The sequence below is a fragment of the Leptosomus discolor genome, chromosome 3, assembly GCF_034619465.1.
Source record: "Leptosomus discolor isolate bLepDis1 chromosome 3, bLepDis1.hap2, whole genome shotgun sequence".
Lineage (NCBI taxonomy): Eukaryota > Metazoa > Chordata > Aves > Leptosomiformes > Leptosomidae > Leptosomus > Leptosomus discolor.
In genome coordinates this window covers 59,117,682-59,142,105 of record NC_141393.1, presented here as the reverse complement: position 1 = coordinate 59,142,105, position 24,424 = coordinate 59,117,682, and the positions used below count along the sequence as shown (strand labels likewise).

General features: G+C 39.5%; 1 protein-coding gene across 1 annotated transcript in view; it reads right to left on the bottom strand.

Annotated features, from left to right (window-relative positions):
- Window positions 1-24,424, bottom strand: part of FGGY (FGGY carbohydrate kinase domain containing) — a 133,018-nt gene that overhangs the window by 54,403 nt on the left and 54,191 nt on the right. Inside the window, exons 6-7 of the mRNA XM_086462351.1 lie at window positions 19,317-19,445; window positions 15,338-15,441 (exon numbers count right to left, since the gene is read on the bottom strand). Of these exons, the coding sequence (XP_086318477.1) occupies window positions 15,338-15,441; window positions 19,317-19,445 (233 nt within the window). The remainder of the gene's footprint in view (window positions 1-15,337; window positions 15,442-19,316; window positions 19,446-24,424) is intronic.

Genomic DNA, 24,424 nt, shown 5'->3' with positions numbered 1-24,424 from the left:
TTGAATAAAAATAATATTAGTTATTCAACTAGTACTTAATTTATATTTATGAGCATAAAGACAAACTCATCTGGCTCAGTGCTTCCAGCCTTGGGAGCCAAAGCCTCAGCTTGTACTAACCAGCATATTAACCATCAACTTCCATGAAGATATGTTGATTTTTACTGTCTGAAGATCTAGGCTAATGTTTGTATTTAGACACTTAAACAAGTACTCTGATTTTTAAAAAGGCAAAGATCTACATTTCGCATTGATTTCTGGCTCAGGAACTTCAAACATGAAGCCAGCTGTTTAGGTATTTAAATGGGGACTTGGGCACCTACCCTTAGGAAGTATGTCAGCCCCAGTTTTTTAGTGTCTGTAATTAAGAACGCTAGCAAGTGTCCATCTAGGTGAGAGACACCTCTCTAAACAAGGGACAGTGGATTCTTAGATACAGAAGAAGAAGGAAATGTGCCTGCTTCTGCATGTTTATGTTCTTCATTTCCTAGAAGTGGGGAATAAGAGAGTTCTGGAAGACAGCTCCTGCAGTCAGTGCTTTGTCTCTAAGAACATCACACTAGCTCCTCAGGCACACTTCAAAACCTGAGAACTGGGCATGACTTTACTAGACATGCTTCTCACCAAGGGAGATGACCACATACTCAAACATTTACTGCTTTAAAAGTAATCTACCAGCAGAAACTATAAGGCGGTGTTTGGGGGTTCCCCCCTAACCCAGAGGATCCAGGTTCTTAAAACAGTTAAATACATCAATTAAAATGTTGCTTAAAACTGACAACAACAACAACAAAATCAAATTGAGCAAAAACCCCACCTGTTATACTCGGCTGTATTTTTATTTTACCTTTTAAAATGCAAAAGATCAGGCCCTTGCCAAGAGCAGGAATGCAAGAGGTCACAGGCTGCACTTATATAAGCAGCTTTTCTGGAGGTCTGCCACCAGAAGCCAGTTTGTAGTTGCATTTCTGAGAAAACCTTCTGACAATGGATGCTATGGGCCCTAACTAACTCACTGTACTCCTTAACAGAGCAACAGATCCCTCTACACGGCAGGCCATTTTTAGATAGCAGCCGGGTCCAGCCTCTTCATCTGAGCTGACTGTGGGTATTTTATGCATTATTTCAATATGCTGCATCACTTTTCATCCAATGGTATGTATGGTATTAGTATGTCTTACGGTACAGCCACATGAATAAATGATTATGGGCCAAACTAGGAGGTCAGTTGCCCAGCAAAACCACCTCTACTCATCATCTTTCTGTGGTGTATCGTATGACAGATCCCAGGGACCTCGCACATTCCACAGGAAACCATGGGCAGGGGTGCTACTGCAGAGTTGCTGACATTGTGCAAATACACACTATGGATTACTCAGTTAATTTCTTCATCTGCCTGTACTCTTATTACTTGATCATACAAAAGGATTTTTAAATTCTCCTTTCTTTTTTTAATTCTAACTTTATGAAAGAAGCTTGCAATGATATCAGCCTTCAAATATTACCAGCAAAGCTGGACAACTGAGAGGAAAATACAGTGCAAGGCTGGTACCTACCTCTTCTACTGAAATGTTAATAAAATATAACTTCTCTGCCAAAAAATGTATTTTTATAAATCTCCTTTTCAGCCAGGAAAACACGTTAGTAAAATGAGAGACAGTGAGACAGACAGTGAGAGAGAAGAAAATTTCAAGCATGATTAAATGAAACAGAGTGAATATATACTTAATTTTCACTATATATTGTCGACCTCATCAGGACAAGGAAACTCAACTGTAAGAAAGTTGAGTTTGGTTTACTGCATTTAGGGCTGCATTAAACCTTCCCAATTAATTTTCTCCTCACAGACAGAGCAAAAACAGAGTGGGTGCTCCAGTTCAGAAATTATACTGAAATCCAAACAATGTATGACACTTATCCACCAAACTCTCAAAAGGCTACCAGCAATGTCCTTGCAGCTCCTTCCCATTCAAATAAATCTTCTCCTAGCCGTATATATGGAGCCTGTCCCTCCATGTACTTTTTGATAAAAGCATGATAGCCTACAACCTATATTCTCATTATCTCTCTCTATGCCATAATAAAGGAATTGTGAGGAGGATTAGAGATATCACAAACACACAAACCACGACCCACTATTTACAAGCAGATGATACACAACGGAAAAAAGGTGCAAAGAAGTGTTAGGAGATGTGATGCATCTTTCAGCCACCTCATCTTATCTTTAGCCAGGAGTGCTCTGGCCACAGAAGCTGAGGGCCACATCTGAACACTGTGGTCTTCTAGTCATGTTTCAATTGTTTGCTGAAATTTGCTTGCTGTTTGCAAATGATGGGAACTGTAACAGGACCTGAGTGTTTGGAAGTTGGCCACTTAAAAGCACAAGCTAGAAGAGAAGCATGGCTTAATGGTATCTGTATCAGCAGCAGTAAGTAATCACCCTACCATGCTACTTGTAGCCACTTTGTGAGACAAACAATTAGAGAAGGGAAATACAGAAATCAATGTTCTGGAATAGACACAAACTTCTCACCTTCTATGAGATCCACAGAGAGCTGGCAGATTTCTGCCAGCAGTCTTCTGACCACTGAGTGATGACTTTACTGATCCACTGTGAGCAGCAGACTCATGTTTGCATTCATGTGGGTAATCCACCCATGAAACACTAAAAAACTCCAAGTCATATATAAGAATCAGGGTCATGGATGTGATGGAAGAGAATGGCAGCTTGCAGTTAGCTAGCTCTACCACCTTGGAAGCTGGATCCTGAGACTCCTGTTAGGAAGAGGCAAATTCTGAACACCGCTCAGGTAAAACTGAAACCAATGAACAGAAAATCTGAGCAGTAAGATCTATCCTTTGAACTGAACAACAGGTAAAAAGACCAAGATGGTAGAAAAGTACATCTGAGACCAACAGGCTGGGGAGGCTGCTTGTGATCCAACAGATGATCTTCTAAAAGGATACCATGAACTAAAAGGTGTTAGAGGGGTAGATGTACTTGTTTTCTTTGTAGAAGAATGCTGCTGTTTTCTTTGTAGAAATAAGAGTTTCATGAGGAACCGTCGGATGGTTGAGATGCTGAGAACCATCCCCAGAGAGGGGCTGGAGCAAGTGTGTCAAACAGCTTCTGTGGCAGTACCAGGAGAGGCCAGGAGGTCCAGAGAGTAGTTTCAGGTGAACAGTTACACCATTCAGAGTCATATATGAGCTAGGTCTCCAGAAGATCAAAACAGGAGCAGAGAGAAGTCTAAACACGGCATCCACATCTGCCTCCAGAACTGTCCCTGGGTTTGCTTTCCCCAGACACAGAAAAATAATACTGGTGTCCTCAACAGAAAATCTGCACCCCTGTAAGTTTTTATTCCTTGGGTGTGAGGTTAACCCCCTGTGTTTATTCCAGGAAGCAAACTTGGAACTAAGCCTGGGACAACTTGAGAATTCCAGCTCTGGAAGACATTACAATAATAAGAATTAATTCATGGATAATAATTCCAGATTCGTTCAATGTCCACCATTTCCATCTGCCTAAATCAGGGATACCAGAACTTCAAATGTCTTATCAGGGACCCTGACCAAATGCTCAGCTTTGAAAAATAATCTTTAAACTAGATGAATTTTGACTGTTTCAAGCTTGAACATTCACATACACTTACTTCCGCCTTTTATCCGTATGCACTAACGCTAAGTATATTTTATGTTTTGGCTTGGGAAGGTATACAACACGCGCATAGTAGCATATCATCCTTTTCTTTGTATTCCCAAAGGTCAAAGTTTCTTACATAAATTGGCAAAAACCCCACCTTTAATCTGTTAAATTGTTTTCAAGATCCATATCAGAAAAAAAACCCAACATATTTGTGATTGATTCAGAAGCTTTTTGCTAAGCACTTAAGCACTAGCAGTTCTGCATTGATTTATTTTATTGTTTTATTTAGTGAAATGTCTAGATACAGATATACAGATTAACCTTTTTTTTCACTCATTTACTGTGTCGCCTTCCTTGAAATGGGAATTACAAGTGTTTTGATAAATGGATTGAAAGGTTGTCTGGTTACACCATAGCTTCTACTTGTGTCCTCTGCTGAAATGCTATTATGTACCCTTCTAAAGCAATGCTGCTCCATGACTCACAGCAGTTCCTTCTGTGCCTCTCATAACAACAGCTCACTGGGGATATAGGGGCTCAAATGAACTAGAACAATTTATACTACCCATTTATTTTTACTTCTCTTCCAACGATAGATACTCACTGGCACAAAATGCCAGTTTATACGAAGATTATAAATCTTCCAGCACAGACAAAAAACTGCAGGCCATTTAAAACACGCACTTTATAACACTACAATTTGCTGCTATGGTAAATTAAATTCCTGAAAGCTCATCACAATATGAACTAACTTCTCAATGTTTAAAAAACAGTAAAATCCCATATAGCCCGCTAACCTCCTGTTAACGGTGGTTATTAACAGACTGCTTAGGGATGAACACAGGAACAAGGTAAACATACAACAGTTCTTCCTCAGAATATCCTCCAAGCCTCAAGTGAGTTGAGGTTTAAGCAAATTTCTGTTCTTACTTCCAACCAACAAAAGAAACCAAATCTTCAAAAGTGACTGTCTGAGATTGTAAACAAAATACATTTTTCATGAACATTAGCCATCTCTCAGTAAAAAGCTCTGTTCATGCATTAGAAAAAAAAATTACTATAAAGCTGACTTGTAGATCAGTCTGTCTTTTATAAGAACATTAGCATTTTTTAAGTCTCACAGAATTATTCCTTTAGCTCACAGCTTTTCAACTTCAGTTCTGGTTTCTAAACAAACATGCCTCAGATGCAACTTGCAGCACTGTCTTATTTTAGGAGCCTAGTGAGACTTCATCCCAACGGAAAGGTTAGGAACTGTGCACATGGAACAGCTGGGTCACAAATACTGGTGGATGCTGCACCTCACTCACCAGATACAAAGCCAACTCTACCTCCAAATAACACTTAAGAAAAACCCACCAAGGCTCCCTGCCAAACTCTGTGTAGTCCAAGGCAGGCCCAGTCCTTGTCACTGCAGCTAGAAGACAGCAGTGTGACATGCTGGGCCAGCACAGGAACAGAGGGTCCCCAGAAGAAGTTTCTAGCACTGACCTTTACCCAAAGAGCTGATGGTAGAATTGTGAATTGTAGGAAGATACGAGCTATCCTGTCCTGGAGTTATGTCCTATCATGTCCTACACTTTCCTGGAGACTGTATTGTACGATCCTTGTCTTCTCTTGAAAAGTATTTTCATAGTGATCTCTAATATGCATGCTAAGTAGTCCAAGTCTTTGATAACCCAAATCCAGTCAACTCCTTCTATCAGATGTTGACAATCCTGAAGAACTTGGAGTTTAGTAGCCGATGCGACAGAAATTTAAAGCAGAGGTGGGAAAGAAATCTCAGATGTGGCATTAAACAGGAAACTCAAGGGGTTTTTGCATGTAGGTATTATTCCTAACCTTATTATTATTTATGAGGGAGAATTATTTTTCAAAACCTGCAGCTCTTACTGCAATCAGTGGGAAATACCAAGGAAAACCAAACTCTCTTCAAACGAGGTCTGGTGTACTTATCTACTCTGGATGCCGTTCGTACACACCTTAAGGCCTTTCTTGTTCATTTATTGCATCATACAGTTCATTTCAGAGATTTATTTTCCTTTTTCACCATTAGGTAAGTATTCCTTCTATATTAGTGAAAGCCCCTACCAACAACAGTATCATACTTACAGGTAAAAGAAATCATCTTCTGCAACACCCCTGAGTTACTGGAAGCATATTTACATGATAGGAGATATGCTATCACACACTATTTTAAACATTTTAATAACTAAATGGGTAAATCCTGAGAACCTTACTTCGTGTTTATTCAGCCCTTACTTACTGAGACAAACTCCCAAGGACAGAGTAAACACTGAGAGAGGACCTCAGGCCTTCACACAGTTATAAACAATGAACTCAGCATAAACTGCGATTCCCAGCTGACACTGGGAGAAAAGCAGCAGCTAATGCTTCTCCTCATTTTGCTTCCAGAACTATTTACTTTCTCCCTAATAAAACTTACCCCATCTAAGATCTTCCCCCACCCACAGCTGGAGCAGCAACAGGAAACTTAGATGAAGAACTACTGATTCATGAGAGGCTGAATAAAATTGGAAATGGAGAAAAAAAGTCTTAGTAAGAGGCCTACTGCCCAAATACTGATAAAGTTGGCCTGACTGAGGTATCTGTTGCTGTTGAGTAAAGTAAAAAGATACTTAGAAATACCACTGCATCTATACCACCTTGGGGCCTGGAGCCCTTAATACCCAGCACTCATATATCACACCTTTCATTAGAAAGATCTCTGTCTGCACAGCTTCTGTTTCATGCTCATATTGACAGTGGATAAACCAAGGAAAGGCAACAATCTGACAGAATAATACAGCAAACAAGCAACACTAAACAAAATCTGGGATTTTGACCCCAAATTCCATACTACTTGTTGCAAATATGGCTAATTCTAAAATTTTAAAACTAACAGAAAACTATTAAGTTGTTTTCCACACAATTATTGTATTTCCTTGAAAGTTCTATTTAATTGTTTCAGGGCCCAGAGACAACTTAACTGCTGACCAAGGACATCCCTTATCATATTTCATTTGTACTTCAGTTATTCTTCTACAGTTCAGTTAAGTTCTTGTAAGAAAAGGAGCACAAGGAGTCCTTTTTGTTGATCATGAGATCTAGACACACGGGCTGTTTAATAAATTCATACCTACTCACAAAAAACAGATAAACAGGGGATCTGGAAAGGCCATTCATTATACATAAATAAGCTTGCCATCTGAGAGAAAACCTCTATCCAGCTCTCCTGGGAACAGAACACTCCCAGAAGACACTCAGGTTTGCTCAAGACTGTGGGCTTCAGGCTAATACATTCTTCTGGTTCTAGAGAGCAGCAATCAGAATCGGTTAGTTCGCAGCGTTGATGGCAGTGCTGTACTCGTCAAATCTGGTATCATCACTTTGAAGAATATAGAAAAGGAAAGACAAAAATCTTTTGTTACAACAACAGGCTGCTGCTGCTGGACTTCCATGAACAAAAAGAGAGAATAATGATACATAAAGAATGAATCAAAATTAAGTTGCTTTATCCCATCCCCTACAATGGAGTGATGCTACGCTATCTGGCCACCAATGAAGGAAGACAATTTTATAACTTTCCCAGCTACAGAATCCAGAATACAACCTCCTTCCTACAACAGAAGAAACAAAATCCCCTAAACCCTATTAAAATATACAACTGTTATAGTTAGGAAATAACAGTGCAAGGTTCTAACTTCCAGAGCTAAATCTACTAACAGGTAACCTTCAATCGCACAGCGCTTTAAGTAGTGAGGCCCAAATTAGGCAGCTCAATATTTCTGTCAGCCAGACCAGAGAAATCTTACTAGTGTCCACATAAGTATTTAAGAAGCTCAGTCTCTCTTGCTCACAAGGCAAAACATGAGAAAAGCAGCGAGGAACAGAAAAGGAGCCGTATTAGCAGTCAGGCCTGGAAGAAGCCCAACATAAGCCTTTATATCCATCATGCTTACATCACAAAGAAAAGAAAATCCAAGGAAAGAAGAAAATAGATCTCTGGTTTACACATTGTTTATCATATAGTGCGACGTACTATTGTCTGCAGTGTGTAAATGCTGCCATTTCAGAACATGGTAGAACTTTGCAACATACAAGGCAAAATTTCCCAGTCAGATGTCATATGCTCCCAAAGCACTGGATAGGTGGAGTTTGTGAAAGTAAAGACATAACAATTAAAAACTTACTAAGCTATGAAGTGCCTCAATCTCCCATCTAACAAAACTGGAGTAACAGTTCCTACTCTCTTACCCCATTCATCTGCTGTTGCAAAGAACCCCAAGACTACCAAAGAGAAGACACTGCAGAAAGGCTTAAGTATTATAAATCCGACACCCTAACACATGGCTGTGTCACACAGTGTAGTTTGCAGTTAACCGCAGTGTAAGAACAACTGCGTCCGTCAGAATTTTCAAATCAAGTCTTTTCACTGATGTCAGTGAGACGTCTCTAGAATATTAGCCTTCATATAGTCTCCAAGCAGAATACTTTTCAAAGCATTCGCTCTGCCCACATCTATTCTTTGATTCCTTGAACTCAAATGATCTGTTCACAAAAGGGAAGGAGAGTTGACTGCACAGTTTTCTGGACACGTTACTAAGCATTATCTAGCTTATGCACAATAGAGATTGTATTGCTTTCAGCTTACATTCCCCTGAGCAGGTTGATTACCAGCAAAGCAAAGGGGTGCAAAACCTGGATGTCTGACAGGCATACACTAAATAGGAATGTCCCATCCTCCCAGTCACCAAGGCATACCTTGAGCTTTGAATTATGTTAGGCCAGGAACAAAGGAACCTTGCTCATAACAGAAACTTTTAATAACTCATTTACTGAGTAAGCCTCCCTTTCATCTCTGCCAAGCTTTAGGAAAGGCTGGGAGGCAAGCAGAAATAAACATTATACAGACTCACCACTGCTGGCTCTAAAGTAAACTCTCCAACTTCCTATTTACATTTCAAGATCTTAAGCTTTGTGGTTTACTAGTTCTGCAAGTAAGTGCTTTGGGTTTTGGAGGCTGCCTGCACATGATCTCCCACCACTACTGAAGTCTTCCTAGCTTTTATGAATATAATGAGGTCAGAAAGCAACTATCTTTTATATACCCTGCTAGCAGAAATATTTTACTTCTCGCCTTTCAAAAACAAAACAATGCAAACAAAGCATACAATGTGAAATTAATGCCAGCAAAGGGGATATTACAGTTTTGTTTGTTTCTTTTTCAAATCAAGGATGCTAGAACATAGAATGAGGCCATCTCATCAGAAAAGGGTGTGGAGGACTTCTTTGAGGGACAAGTAGAAGAAGAAATCTTATGGATATGTAACGCTTCTAAGGCCATAGGCTGAAAAAGCACCTGAATATTCTCTGTGACCTTTTCCTCAGAAGGTTGAATCTGTGTACACTAAGGACGGGCAACCTGTAATGACAGTCGGGAAGTAAATGTGGTTTTCATTTCATGCGGTCCTCCCTGAATGCAAAACGTCTTCATTAGCTGGGAAGTCAGTACCGTGACTGCTGCCAAATGCAATATATAAGCCAGCAGAACTGAACTGAATGAGGACAGAGCAAGGGAGAGGTTCCTGTGATATTAATTTATTTCTCCCATTTGAAAGACACTAGCTCTGTGACTCATGTGCAGAACAGGCCTTACAGAAGAGAAGAATATTAAAAAAACAAGAGGGCAGGCGCTTATCAATTTCATAAAGCTCTCACAGAACATTTCAAAAACTTGTCCAGGCTGCCCTAGCTTCCATAGTTTTGCTTTTGTTTTTATTTTTTTCTGACTGCATTCCTCCCCCTTCTCCCTGCTCGCCTGATCATCCCATACCCAGCCCCTTTCCCCTGGTCAGGAGAAGGACAAATTGCTGCCTTCGCTAAACCCTGGGTCACAGCCATTTGGCACTCAGACGCACTGCCCTGGGCTTCTGGCCCTGTCCCCTCGGAGACTGCACGTTTCACGTCAGGGATGCATGTGCAGCAGTGACTGAAGAGTGCAAGGCTGAAGTGCTGCCCACAGTCCTCCGACTCGCTCTCCAGAAACATGTTGCTTAGTGCCATCCCACTAGATTAAATATAGCTGGCAAAACAAGCACCAGCCTATTTAGTTCCTGCAAGTTTTCCCCTCATCACAGATGATTTCAAGCAGCTGAGGAGTCCCTGCGCAGTAATTACTCAAAATTCTGTTGCTTTAACAACGTGGCATGTTCTGAAGAGGAGACTCTCGTATCAGAGCCAAAGTATACTGAATCCACTTGCTGGTCTGGCTCCCACCGAGATTACAGAGATCAGGCTATGAGAACACTTTGAGCCAGCATGTCTCTGCAGTCTCCACTCCAGGATGTACTGCAAAGGACACGTACTGTGCATGCTTTGGGGGTGGAAACGTGCTTTACACTCTATTTGCGTGAACAAAGCTGGCAGCTTGGGCGGATATTGTGGAGCAAAGAAGCTCTATTGTGTTTGCCAGTCATCACGAGAATCAAATGAACAAATTTAGAATAAGCAAATTGGACTGAAGTTCCTTTAGCAGGAAACAGGCAAAGACTAGTCAGGCTTGGTAAAAGAGAGTATGGGATACTCTTCCTGAAATAATCCGTAGTAAACACTGGGACAGCAAAATGATCTGCCCATTTTGCTGTTTGTGCAGTTGCTCAAGTTCTGTCTTTCAGGTCATGTAGCAAATCTGAAAAGACAGAAGATAAATTACTTGTGCCTCTTCAATATAAAAAAAATACTAAATTATAAGCTTCAAACCACATACACATCACCAGGGGAAAAAAGAATTGCGCACTAAGCCAGGTGAGTCAGTTCCCAATGACAAGAGTCAGAGAAGTAACAAAAACAGATGCAAAGGAAGAGACTCCATCTAAACCTGAAAAGATCATCTGGCAATCCCCAAAAAAAGGTTTTGAGTACAGAGAGCTGATGAAGAAGAAGGAATGACTGAAGAAGCACATAGACCACATCACCAAACAAAGACAGAAAAAAAATATCAGAGACTCTGGATGGGAAGGAATGCAAACCTTGTGTATTTTTTCTGGTAGATGAATGACTCAAAATGCCAGCAAATTTGGACACCCCTGCCTCAGTAAGCTGAAATCCGGCCAGACAACATTCCCATTAGAAGCTGTCCTGGCTACTTCCTTCAGCTGTGAATCCAAAAAGGTGTTAGAGCAAGAATGACAAATATTTTCATAATGGAAAAACTGTCCTGGGACAAGTGCAAAGCAGAACACTGATCTTTAAGTGAGCCTAATTCACCACAAAATAGGTAGAAATGAGAGTTTATACACATTTTATGAACAGGGTTATTTTCTTCAATGTGCATAAACAGCACATATCCTGTACACATACAAGATTAGCAAGGACCCCATACTGCAGGCAACAAAAGAGAAGATGGGGTGTTGCAAAAGAAGATCTCTCCTTTTTCTCACAACGGGCTTGAGTATTTCTGAATCTTGCAGCTCTGCATGTATGTCATCCTAGTCCTCCATCAAAGTCCCACTCTGGGGGAAAAGGCACTATGCCCAAGTGACTCCATAACCCTCAGCGCTCTCAATCTTCACACTCCAGAACTATCATTGATTTCTGCCTACCATTTTAAAATCGCTTCAAATTCCTTTCGCAACCTCTGGTACCTAAAACCAGACCCAGTCTAGTCCCATTCTATTAGGTGTGACATAAGTTTACCCAAACCTATAGCCTCTTTGACAAAAACCTTACAGTCTAACAAAACGTTTTACTTTGAGGGAAAAAAGTTGTATTATGTGAGTTTAGTGCCCACTGCTATGCTGGTATCGGGTATGGGAAACTGCACGATTCATCTACCAGAAAAAAGCAGCAGTAGTGCTAGATCACTTGCTTCAAGGAATACTAGGAAATTCCTGAGTACAAGTACCCTGTCACACTGCTTGTTTATATTACTGTTTTGCTGTTTTCTAACTGGCACCTGAGAGTTAACTCAATTCTTGGTGGTTTTACCCATCTGCAAAAGGGCAAGCATGCTTGTGGTTCAGGACTTGGACACGACAATACAGATATCTGTACTTGAAACCCCTCTGATCACATAAAGGTTTCAGAAGAAAGCAAAGGATTTTTGAAACCTTTGAACTGTCCCATAAAACCCGTAAGACACTGGCAGGAAGATAGCCTTTTAGGGAAACCAATTACCTTATTCCCAGAAGTTAGGGCACATCTGTTAGACCCATGCAAACTACCAGTTAGGCATAACATGCAAGCTTCTATTTCAATGCCCAAAACCTGCTGCTATTTTACTGTGAAAAACTACTCACACATCTTCTGTAGTCGCCATGGCAACACATAGAAAGGATCCTAAAAGTTCCAAAACTAAATGTGGGTGCTGAAGCTTAGAGCAGGGTCTACAAAGCACGATGACATGCAGCAGCCCACTCAGAAAAGTCAGCCACTGAGTATCCATCACTTGAAAGGAATACCTACGCTGCACAGCCAGATCAAAGCTGCAGCAAATGAATCCCAGCCCTATACTAAGGGACAATCCGTCACAAGTAAAAGGACGGCATATTTGCCATTCCAAATGCAAATTCTGCCGGCAACTTTTGCTAGGGCAAAGGAGGCAGCAGAGAATCATGTAAAATGAATAACTGTCCAAAAATATTCAGAAAACCATCTTTTCTTTTCTTTTCCCTCATGGAAAATGGATGAACCCTGAGGTGGCAGTGACTTTCAGCAACCACCAACTCAGACCTGGACGTGGATCAGTAACCTAATTACAACATGCTTTTTGCTTCTTTCATGAGCTATTCTAAGTATCTCAACAGAAACACAAAATGCTTTGTGCGTGTCTGATTACCCCAAACTGTCAGCGGTTAATTCCAAAAGCATATCCTCACTCAAAAATGGTAGTTCTACCACAAATTAAACTATTATAGCCATGAGTAAAATTAGGTTCCACATTTGTACTTTCTAAAATATCAAAGGCATGATTAGCAAAGTCTTTTGTTCAAGATCTCTAGAGTCCTTGAGGTAATGAAAACTGGGTCATGGAGTAGTTTCTCTTAAAGTTTAAAGTAAATGCTGTGTTCAAGCAATATCTGCTTCGGTGACTCATGGAGTATTCAGTCTAGAGAATGGAAATACTGTACCAACACACATACACCAACAGTAGTACCCCTGCCCTCACCATAAAAGAAGGAAGGGGGGGGAGAAAGAAAGGCATAGCAGATGATTTTGAACAGTTTCCTGTTATGATCCCTTGAAAGAAATCCAACTGTACTTTCACCCTGCTTTCTGTTTTCTGAATTTCTCCTGACAGTTGGCCCTTTCGTTTGCCAGAACCACAACAAAGGACGGCCTTGAGTTTCCACACAGGCCATTTTCTCCCTCTCTCGTCTCTGATCATCTCACAAAGGTATTATTGTTGCTGGCTCACTGGGGCTCAGTGCACCTGAGGCAGATCAAAGGCACTTTTTAATGCCCGCCTGACCACACAGGTCTCTCTCCCACTGCATTAAATTAAACTCGATGATTAATCTCTGTAGCCCTGAGGGTCCCTTGGTGCACACAGAGACAGAAAATATATATTTCTATCAAAACACAAGAATAATATACTTTCATTTTATAGCCCTAATTAAAAAAAGGAACAGCTAATTTCAGCCAAACGCAGCTGCATACAGGTCTCATTAAAACACAAATACAACTGCTCTCTGTGCTCTACATACTCTATGCAGGTAAAAGATAAAAGAACAGTAAACCAAAGTCCTTCACAGATTAAATTCAGAGAAGTTTAGAATTTACTTATTGTCTCCTGGCTAGAGATTGTTATACCTCTGAGCAGATGAGTGAAGGCAGGCAGTTAAGGAAATGATTATAAAATGCTGAGTAGTTATATTTAAATAAAAATCTACTTAAATCTAGCCAAAAACTGCACAAGCATCTATTCCCAAGTGTGCGCTCAAGTGACTAAGAGTCTTAAAATATTCTACCCTGCCTATGGTGTGCAGTCTGTGTATGACTTTAAGGTTGCCTTAATGACAGAACAGAGCATTGATTAACGTCAACACGGACTTTATCTCGTCACTTTTGTTACACTAGCATATTTAATGGAGCCACATCTCTCATGGTCGTGGAGTATGCACACAAAACATACTGTGCAAGTGTTCATACTGATAGGTTCTGCTCCAGTTCGGAAAGCAAAACAAACTACAGTTATGAACCGGGACTATGTTAGAACTTACCAATATACATATATCAAAAATTAATAAATAACCGCACACATGTCCTCCAGGGCTAGTTATACTAAAGGAGTAAGTTAGAGCCAGCTGGCCCATTTCCAGCTGCTCAACATTGCCCTTAGACCTTTTGGGGAAACTGTCTGTGAGCTCCTCAGCTCATTTCAGTCCAGTGTTATGTCTCTATTAGCCCAACTCATTTTAACGATATAAACTAACTCAGCTAAATGAAACAGGTTAGGAAGAGTTCACACAAACAGCTTCTTCTGAAAGGGCAGAAACCTCCATCAAGAAACCTGGAAATAATAAAAGTAGTGGCAGGCTCGAAGGGTGACTTCTTCCACCAGAGCTGATATTGGCGGGGTGCCCTATCTGCCCTGTGACAGACAAAGAGATACCAATGTAATTTCTCAGAGAGAGTAAGCTAAGAATGGTAGAGTTTGAGGTTTGAAACTTGTTTAGGAAGGAATCCAAATATATTCTAATTGGTCTACAGGATTTAAGCTTTTGTTAAATGCTGTGCTTCACAATACTGGGATTATTCACATCTTTTAAATTCAATCATGTGCTAAAATGCTTTGCTGAACTACAATCCATGTGACAAGATCATCGTTTATTCATGCTCAGGATCACGATGTATTCATGCTGTTACTATGAAGACAACTTAACTTACTATTAAGCCTGACATTTTATTATCAGCTTCCTTTCTTTTTGTCTACTGGAGCTCTCTCCATAAAGCATGTTAGTCTTCTCTAACACCTCTAGCACTCCTATTGCCATTTGCTCATTTTGGAAAAATCCAAGTTATAATCACTCTAAATTTAAGACCAAAATGAGTTTTAAATAAAAAATGTGGCAGAAAAGGGTACTTATCTAAATGGAATGCTTTCAGACTCATACATTTTAAGAAGGTATAAATTTCAAAAGCAGATACTAAATTTTAATTGCAATCTCAGAAAAAGCTTTTGTATTAATTCACTGAGAAAAATTAGCAAAGTGAAAATTGCTTATTGCGGTTTTTCTTTCTTTTCAGTCATGATACATATCATAATTCTATACACCACAGCAACTTTCAGAGGTAGAAGGATTTGTATTGATTAAGTGAAGAGGTGGGGGAGAACGGCTGTGACTGAAGACATGCACTCCTCCAAAGACACTATTCTGTAACACATTAGTGACAGGCTTGTCACGGCTAACAAGCTCAGAATCTTTGGCTCAGATTTCAGGCTGCTCTTTAAGCCATTCTGGCATCATGGTTTTTACTTTCCATGTCATTTTTCAGTATTGATTTCTACTACTATTAAAGTTCTTGCTTAATAGCAAATGCATGGTAATATATAATTAATATCCAAAGGTAAAGATAGAGTTACCAGAAAAAATTCAAGGAAAAGGGTGAGAAGGACAAAGGTCATTTTTCCCTTCAAAAACATTAGTAGATTCTGTACAAATTAGGACTACGAATACAACCTACCCCCATGTGGCATGAAGATGTTCCACAGATCATAGCAAGTCGGGATGTAATCGGCTGGTTCTCACATGGCAGGTTATGTCCTTTCACATCTGCTCCAATTACTCCTATTGAAATAAAATTAAAATTCTACTTTAAAGAAGAGCAAGCCAACCCTCACAAAACAGAGCTTTTCCACACACAAATAATTACCAAGTATCTCACACCACTGCCACAAATCAAACAAGTCTACTTAGTCAATAAACAAAGTTATTTTATCAAATCAGAGCAAAATGTATTTTTATTCCAGATACATGAGGACACAAGATGATTTCTTCTATGTTATGTTTTTCATGATAATTTTTAAATTTTATTTTGACTATAACCTGACCTGTCTTAGATAGTACACTAACATGCAGAATAAAAGGCTGCCCAGTTGTGAAAGGCAGTACAGTAGCCTGCAGATATGTTTATTTGTTCACAATTTATCACGCACATACTGTATGATGTGTCTTGTCACGGGATGAGTTGGAGAAAGGGGTAACTTGGCAGGAGGCTGGAAGGCTGCCTGTTTTGTTGTCTTTACTGCTGCTGCTGTTCTGTCCATGTCAGACAGACCCATCTAAAGGAAAAGATATTACTGCTTCCCTTAAAGGAACTGTGCTTGGCTCTGAGGAGCTTCGGCGTGCAGGACAGGACAGGATGGAGGACAAACTCAGCAAGCACTCAGCCTGCAGCAGAAACATATAGCCAGGAAATGCCAGGGAGGGGCCAGGAGCTTGCCTACTGGGGGCAGACCTACAGCCAAGCTTCAGCATTCATCACATCCTGCTTAATTCACTTAAGAGGAGGCTAAAGTGGAAATCCTGCCCTCTCCTAGGCTGCATTCTTGCATCACGTTGCGGTGCACCCAGCAAAATGAAGCAGCCCAACAAATAACATCCTTTTGTTTGTCTTTTTTTTTCTTGAGCACTACTTATCAACTGTCAAGCTAGTCACCAGACTGTGCACGGCGCAGTCTGGTGACCAGTTTGCCAATCCTGCTAAAAAAATAATAAAATCTTTCTCCTCGCTCTAGAAGGAATGTGAAAGCATTTGCTTTCATGAAACATGAAAACATTGTGAAAGATGCCAAGCGTTACTGCTGGTTAGGATGCTCCATTTCATTAACACCTTCTTGTTTAGGTCACCGCTGCAAAATTCTGTTATTAAATCGGTCTGTTCATGGTTGCCATGGTTATCATGGTATTAGCATTGTTGGAAGTTACCTAAATAATCAGAAAATTAAGGTCTAAAACTGTACAGTCTTTAAAAATCTGTCCTTATGTCACTTTATCCTCACTGGCTTGTAACTATATAGTAGCATAGCTGTGACACACAGTTTATTTGTAAGGAACAAAAGAAAGCTAAAAGCACGGCTTCTACCTCTTATGCTTTATTTTTCACTGCTCAAACACAGACATGCATGAGTTCATATTAAGAATTTTGGATAAGGCAATTTCCTGTACTAGGCAACACTGTAATAGAACTTCTTAAAGGAGTTAAAAATATTGTTCACACTTCGGAGGGAACAAATCTATTAAACTGAATTGTCAGCATATGTTGCAAATGTATTTTCATAAACAATACAAAACTGAAGAGCCTCATGTTCCAATACAGATCACAGCGGAGTAAGCACTAAATCACACATCAGCACCTTTTCAAAACATAAGTTTTACATCAACTACAAGAGTTATTTCCAATATTTTCACATTTGAATTCACTGTTTCAAATATCTCTTCTCTATTTTCTTTTTTTCTGTGCCCCTTTTATCAATATTAAAAGATTAATATGTTGTAGTGCATTGCCAACCTTAATACGTTTTAATCAGAACACAGTTTCTCTTCCTAGTTCTATTATCTGCGTTCACCTTTTGTTTTTCTGTTTTTCCTTCAGGATTTTCAGTGCTGTATTCTATACACTGTAGGTTAAACTAGGAAAAAGATTTAGGTTCTTGTTATTAACAGCTATAGAAGAAGGAGAGCTATTCAGTATTCAACATGTAGCCACACTATTCACTCTCTTCACATACATCTGCACTCTCCAGCTCTCGTTTTGCTCCTGCTTTTTTGCTATCCAAGTCTTTTCCTTTTTACTGTCTTTTCTACTCGTTTCCCTACCTATTTATTCCCCTTCCCAGATTCAAGAAGAATGAGTTCCATCTTAAATCCTCCTGTTCTCCCAGACTCTACTCAGTTATCGTGTGATTAGCACACAGGTTCTCCCACTGCGTTATTGACTCTTCCCTCTGTAATGCTTCTCTCCCTCTCCAACCACCTATACATTTCTTTTCTCCTGGCAATGATTTCAGTAGCCTGCTAGTGTTTGTGGTGCCATCTGGGAAAACATATTCTGATAAACAGAACTAGCATAAGCAGATTGTCTCTATCCACTGAAGTCTTACTCTGCTGGATGCCAGTAGCTACATATTTCTAATGTTACGAGTTTCTTTACAGAAGACTATAGCAAATGAACAGCTCTTTTCTTTAAATTCAATTCGTGGATTTTAGCGCATGAAATTTAATGGGCAAACTTTTTGTGCTCTGAATCCAGAACTCGCATAATGATGCCAATTAAACAAGGACCCTCCACTGTCATTTTCACGTGCTCTGTGACAGTCCAGTTTTTCAGCAAGTTTACTATTTCGGGTCAGCTTATTATTACATCCTTTTCAAGAATGCAAAACTGCCAGAGCACACAGTTTTAAACACATTTTTATGCAATTAGGATACTAATTGACACAAACAGATTTTTAATTAAGTCACAATAGTAGGGACACAACACATCTACAACCATGACACTAAAACTCAGTCATCCTTTCTGGAGCTGCATCTGTATCTAATCCTCCTGAGGTAATAAGAAAAGCAATCTACATGATTACTTAGACTCATCAGAAACAGTTATCAGAAGCAAAGTAAATTGATTTAAAAATTTAAAAAGTCCCAGGCCACAACTCCTAGACGAACAAATGAGATTTAGAACACCACAGAATATTTAAAACAAAACTAGTACTTTAGCAGCTAATCAAGTTTCATTTAAATCTAGAGAAAAATACTCTGATGAGCAATAGATTTCCATTGAACAGTACTGTTTTGATAACACTGAAGCTTTCTGAGGTAAGACTTTTTTCTAAACTATCAAACTAAAAAAACCTCAATTTCCTGCTGAAAAAGTTACAATGAATCACTTTGTTATTGACTGTATTTAGATATGGCCAGAAAGCATAGTAAGAAAATGAAGCCGTTGAGCCTGACCAGGCACATCAGAACACTGGGCTGGGGGAAAAAAAAAAAAAAAAAAAAAAAAATCAAAGCCTCGGGCCTCCCCCTCCAGTTATGGATAAAAAGTTCAAAGTCACAGAAGTGGAATGCTGTGCAGCGGCCAGTTCCCCCTCTACTTCTGTTTGCTAGTTTAGATACACAGTATTTACATATTCTAACCCCTTAGACCAAAAGCAGCGGTTTTGTTATATATCCCACATGGTGATAGCATAAATGTATACGAAAGTCTCTATTGCATTATTTAAATGAAACATGAATTGTTTCTAAAACTAAGCAGAAAGACTAACTATGAACAAGCCTCAGACATGAGACTTTTCCCTTAGAATGCTAATTTTTTATTTTTCTTGCTTATCCCCAAAGTTTTGAGCAACAGAAGATGCAAACTCTCAGCACGTTGTCATGCCAACACAATGGTGTTTCAGTTCAGGAATTCAAAGTGGAACTAGCAGAAGTTAACAAACAATTTGGAAATCCAGCTGAAAAGAAATAAACAGTGATAGCTGCTTTCTATAAACAGATATTCAATATTAGCAGTTACCATGAGAGGTTTTTTATTTTCATTATCCTATTTCATAAGAATAGCATCAGATCAAATTGCTAAATACAAAACAGGCTGTAAGAAAAATGGCTTTCTAAACTTAATTCAATACTTTCCTGTTTCCAAGAATAGTAAATATAATGACCTAGTCCTCCAGCATGTGCATCAATGAGAGATGCTGCTACTGCAATCCCTTCAGGGAGACCGAGATCTTTTGCAGCTTCTGGCATTAGACCTTTTCCAACAGACTCTCCAGGAGACAAGACGCGGTTTCCTGGGCAGACACAAGAAAAATCAAACACCTGTGAATTTACTAAACAGAAAAACAAATGTGCGTGTTATTATAACTGCCTTCCTCTCCCTCAACTTAGTGTGGTATACATAAAACAAAAAAGTGCATCAAAGAACTCTATCTGATTAAGAAGTATCTTTCATTATTTGTCTGTATATTAAATACAACCACGCTAGACCAGGCTGTCCCATAGCAATTTAAAAGTTCAAAAGTATTCAATGCCCTATCTAGCCACAGAGAACGATTTCACCACAAGCAATTAAATTCTGCTTGGCATCTTTCCAAGAGATATGAAATACTTACGCAGGAATCCTAAGTTCTTGTGGCAGTTACTGACTAGGCTGCCTGCAGCCATTCTCTGTGTATGCAAACGAGATTCAGCTCAGCCCATGCTCACAACTGAAAACTGCACCTGTTGCACAATGCAAGGGCCATTTTTTTTTTTCCCTTTCCATCCCTTCCAGCAGTTTCTACTAGGAATAAGATGGCTATAGCAACAGAAACTCTGAAAAAGAAACTGGCTTAAGCAGCAAATTCCTCCTATTGCTGTATTTCCTTACAGACTTAAATAATCCCTTTCTGAGCCTTCGCTGGCCTTATGAAGTATGAAGAACGTTATGGTCACCCCAAACACAGGCAATGCAACCCTTCCCTCTCACCAAGGATCCTAGCAGCAGGGCCCATCTGCATTTGTCTCCACTACCATAATGCACATGAAGTTTCGTCTTGCGAAAAGGGATTGTTTCAATAATTAAATCATGGTGATAGAGATTGCTCAGAGCTTCGAACAACAAAGCATTAAGCTTCCGGAATTTAAGGACAGCCCGCCCGACAGCCTCCTCTCTGGCTGCTCAATAGAACCATAGCCAAATAAATGACAGCAAAAGCTCCTGAAAGCACACACACTTCCCTACTTATCTGAAGTTTTGGTGGGTGAGAGGCAGTGGAAGGCACAACGGGTGCTCCCATATGCCTTCCTGCTGATATCATGGCTCTTAGTACACATCTGCAGCATTTACTAAATTCAACAAATCTTGTGGGCAGAGTTGACAAAACTCCTTTTTAAAATAAAACTGGCCTATTTTCACAGTCAAGTCTATCAAAAATGTTACATCTAAAGCATGTTCTGATGTGCAAAAAGGAAGTAAAACATCCCCCAAAATAGAGATTCATTAAGAGCAATAGCATATCATAAAATGTCAGGAACACACTAATGCCTACGAGCATAATCTTCTAGAAATACAGTCATACTACCTTACTGTTAGATGAAAAGAAGGTTATGATATTAAATTCACTGGTGGAAAAAGGATCTTCAGTTTTACATATCACCGAGATCTTTGTCTTTGTTGCAAACGATGTTGGTTCTTCCCTGTAAGGAAGGTGCCCTCTTTCTGACGGAGGCAGTGTACGGAGCACCTTCTGATCAGACAGCACACAACTTCTCCGCGTTCATTTCTCAAAGAGTTTCTGTTCTACTGACAGCCACGCTGCCACCTCTGAAATGCTAGGCTGAATCTCAAACTGGAAATTTAAAAGAAGTATGTGTAGCCAAAACTTTTGCACTTGACTTTGGGCTTATATTAAAATATTGGCAGCAGTAACCAAACCTCACCATTTAGCTTATACAGAAGGAAGTGATGACATTAAACTATATACTCACAGAAAAAAAAAGTCTGTATCTTATTAATTCTTATAGTAGAGTCAAAACATTGTGCTAGCTTTTTCAAGAGGCGCATCTTTTGCATTTTTTCTCCAATAGGTTGGAGAGCGGGATGTTTCTCTTTAAGAAAACTTTTGTACTACCTTTCTGTTCTTTTAAGACATTGGAGAATAATACCAGTAAAACAAAGTTGTTGTCTGCTTCTCCTGACATTCAAAGACCCTGCAGGTGGAAGGAAGTTCAAAAGAGTTCATGCAGCTAAAACCACATGTTTTTCTTCAGAATCAGTCGCCTGACCTGAAAGCATACAAATATCTTGTATATACAGCATGAGATGAAATTAATCTGAAATAAAACCTCTTTCCAGGCACTCAATTCCATGGTTAGTTTGTTTATATCAGTCATACTGGTCAAACATTTTAGTGTGTAATTATTATGTGGTTAAACTCGATTTTAGAGATCAGGGCTACTATTAGACAAAATCTTTTCCTACCGCTTTCTCAATTACTGTATTTCTATGAGCACTAAGGGAGCAATTTCAGAGATAAAGATAATCTTCTCTTCTACAGCAGCAGTAGAAAATGACCCTATAGATTCCTTTGGTACTAGTTATACATCAGAATGACCAGCGGTATTGCTATATCCCCCATGGGCATAAAGCACGTGAGAATGCTCAGGGATAGGTTTCTTGTGATTTGAAGATGCAGCATAATAATCTTGTATTTTAAAATAAGGAATTAACAGTAGAGTATGCCCTGTCTGGTTTAGTGCCAAGGTAAACTTGAACAATTATTCCTTGACTGAAAGCACAAGCGACAGCAGTCAGAAGTCACCCATGAAAACAATTGCAAAGGGGAGTCTCTTAGTCACCCAACAGTCATGGAGTGGAGAAAAGAGGTGCCAGCAACCAAAGGATGCTGTCTCTGCCCCTCTACTCCATCCTCCCAGCTTTAGAAATCAATGAGAGCTCTGCTACACCCATACAATATGTTCATGAGGAGCTCGTGAAGAGACAAAGGGATGCAGAAGGGACATAGAAGGGACAAAGCAGGCTCTGCATGGGCTCTTTCTGTCATCATGGAAGTTGCCTCCTCACCCACACAATTGTGAGTAAGTGTGGAATGGGCAGAGCCTTGACTGAACCACATGGGTAGAGACCTGGAAAGGGAATTACAATTCTCATGCTTTACTCTTCACTGAAAAACTAGAAAACTCAGCCAAGCATCAGTATGCTTAGAACCTGCAGGTATAAAGCTATTAAATGAGAAAATAAAAAGCACAAAAAGCAACCAAAGAGGAGCCACAATTAAACAGTAAAGCATTTAAAACAGATTGTACTCTGGTACTAGACTGGGAGAGAGTGAACAGATTCTTACTTGATAAAAACACAGTGGCTTTAGAAGTCGAGGGACAGCTACTATACAAATAAAGGTGCTCTACAGCTACACACCAGCAATTCAACTGCAGGTGTTGGCCCCCTTAAATCCTACCTGTTAGAGAAAGAAGCTGTCAGAGAGGGAGAAAGGGAAATGAGAGCCGCCTGCATACCAAGGTGGGCAGTGAGAGTATTACAGAAGGCTGCATAAAAGAGGCAGTGAAAGGACCGAGTCTTCTCATGGCTCCTGCCAAAGTAAATGTATCGAGTCTTTTGTTTACAGTAGTCTCCTATGCAAGTCGTTTACCTTTGCTATAATGACTTCCAAAATTAGACCTAACCAAACAAACCCATAATGGCTGAAGCTGGAGAACTTTCTGTTTCACATTCATACAGCTGCTTCACTAATGCAATGCCTTAATCCACAACCTTTTCATTTCGTACGAGACAGACTATTTCTAGCTATTTTTTCCCCTATAAAGCAGCGAGTTTACAAAAGGAAAAAGCTGTCTGAATCTCTTCCTCTTCTTTTATACTTCTTCGAAGATGAATGTTAGAATTTTCTATGATCAGGAATTTATATGGTACCAACGACCCTCTACCTTTTTAGGCAGTTACCACAGCAACCAGCTATTTACCAGATGCAACACACAAGGCAGACAATACATCTTCAGTCAACTTTAGTAATCAAAATCCACTGTACTGGCTTACTAATATTTAACAGAACTAGGTACTTTAGACTTAGACCTTTAAAAACAACAAAAGCAGAGCGCAGCAGGGGGCCCAGCTGACTCAACTGTGATATACTTGCTGAGAACAGCTTTTCATCTATCCCGCAGAACGTGGCTGCATTTCATCTGCATTGATATTTGGCTGTATAAGTGCATAAAAATACAAAAGGAAGAAAATCAAAAGATGTTCCCTTTCTTCACTAACTTGACACAAGCAAACTTGAACTTGGATATATCAAACCCTTGCTGAAATCCCACCAACCTCGGAAAAAAACAAAACAAAACAAAACAAACAACCAAAGGGTACATCCTGTCTCCATTTTATAGCCTCCCCCAAACTGGACCATCAAGATACTTTTTAATTTAAAAGAGAATACACAAAACAGATATTCTGTTAAATAAGTGATATATAACATGCACTGAAGAAGTTACCTAGTTAACCAAAATGGTGCTAAATAAGCATCAAAGGAAACAGGATCTCAGTAAAAAGAAGCACTGTCCGTCCAAATAGATCTTGTAAAAAGCAACGTAAGGAACTTTCCCCCTCGATACTCTGTTCATTACAAAGCTTGTAGACAATCTCCAATTTTTGTGCTTTGCAATAATCCTCACAATGCCAAAAGTCCGGAACATGCAAGGAATCTGATTAAGTAATATTATAACTCTTCTAATACATCATCCCAACCGTATCTTACATACAACATGTTACCAAATATACCTCTCAATTACATACAATATTCATATTTAACTGAGATATGTATTCTACGATTTTAACCCAGCTGATTAGCAAAAATAGCACTAAGATCAGAAGGAAGCAGGATAATGATGTGGGCTAGAAAATTATAATATTAATTTTTTCTTAGAACTAAATGCACGGTGGTTAAAGGGTGTTAGAAACAGTCGAATTTGGGGCTTTTTAAACTTGGAAATATCCTCCATAAAATTTTCTGGTTGGCTTCAGAATTTTCATTCAGGAAAACCAAAACAAATTGTCATATTATAGGCCAGCTTATTTAAAAGTGAGAAAAACAGTTGGTTAAACAAAATCAGTTTGGCTTTCTTCAGTTCAAAATTCATCTCTGTCTATGTGAGCTGCCATAGTAGCTTGAGGCAAATCTAATTTGGGTCCTTTCCATCCCACTCTCCCATACAGCTTACGCCTTTGGCTGAACTACATCTCAACTACCTAACATGT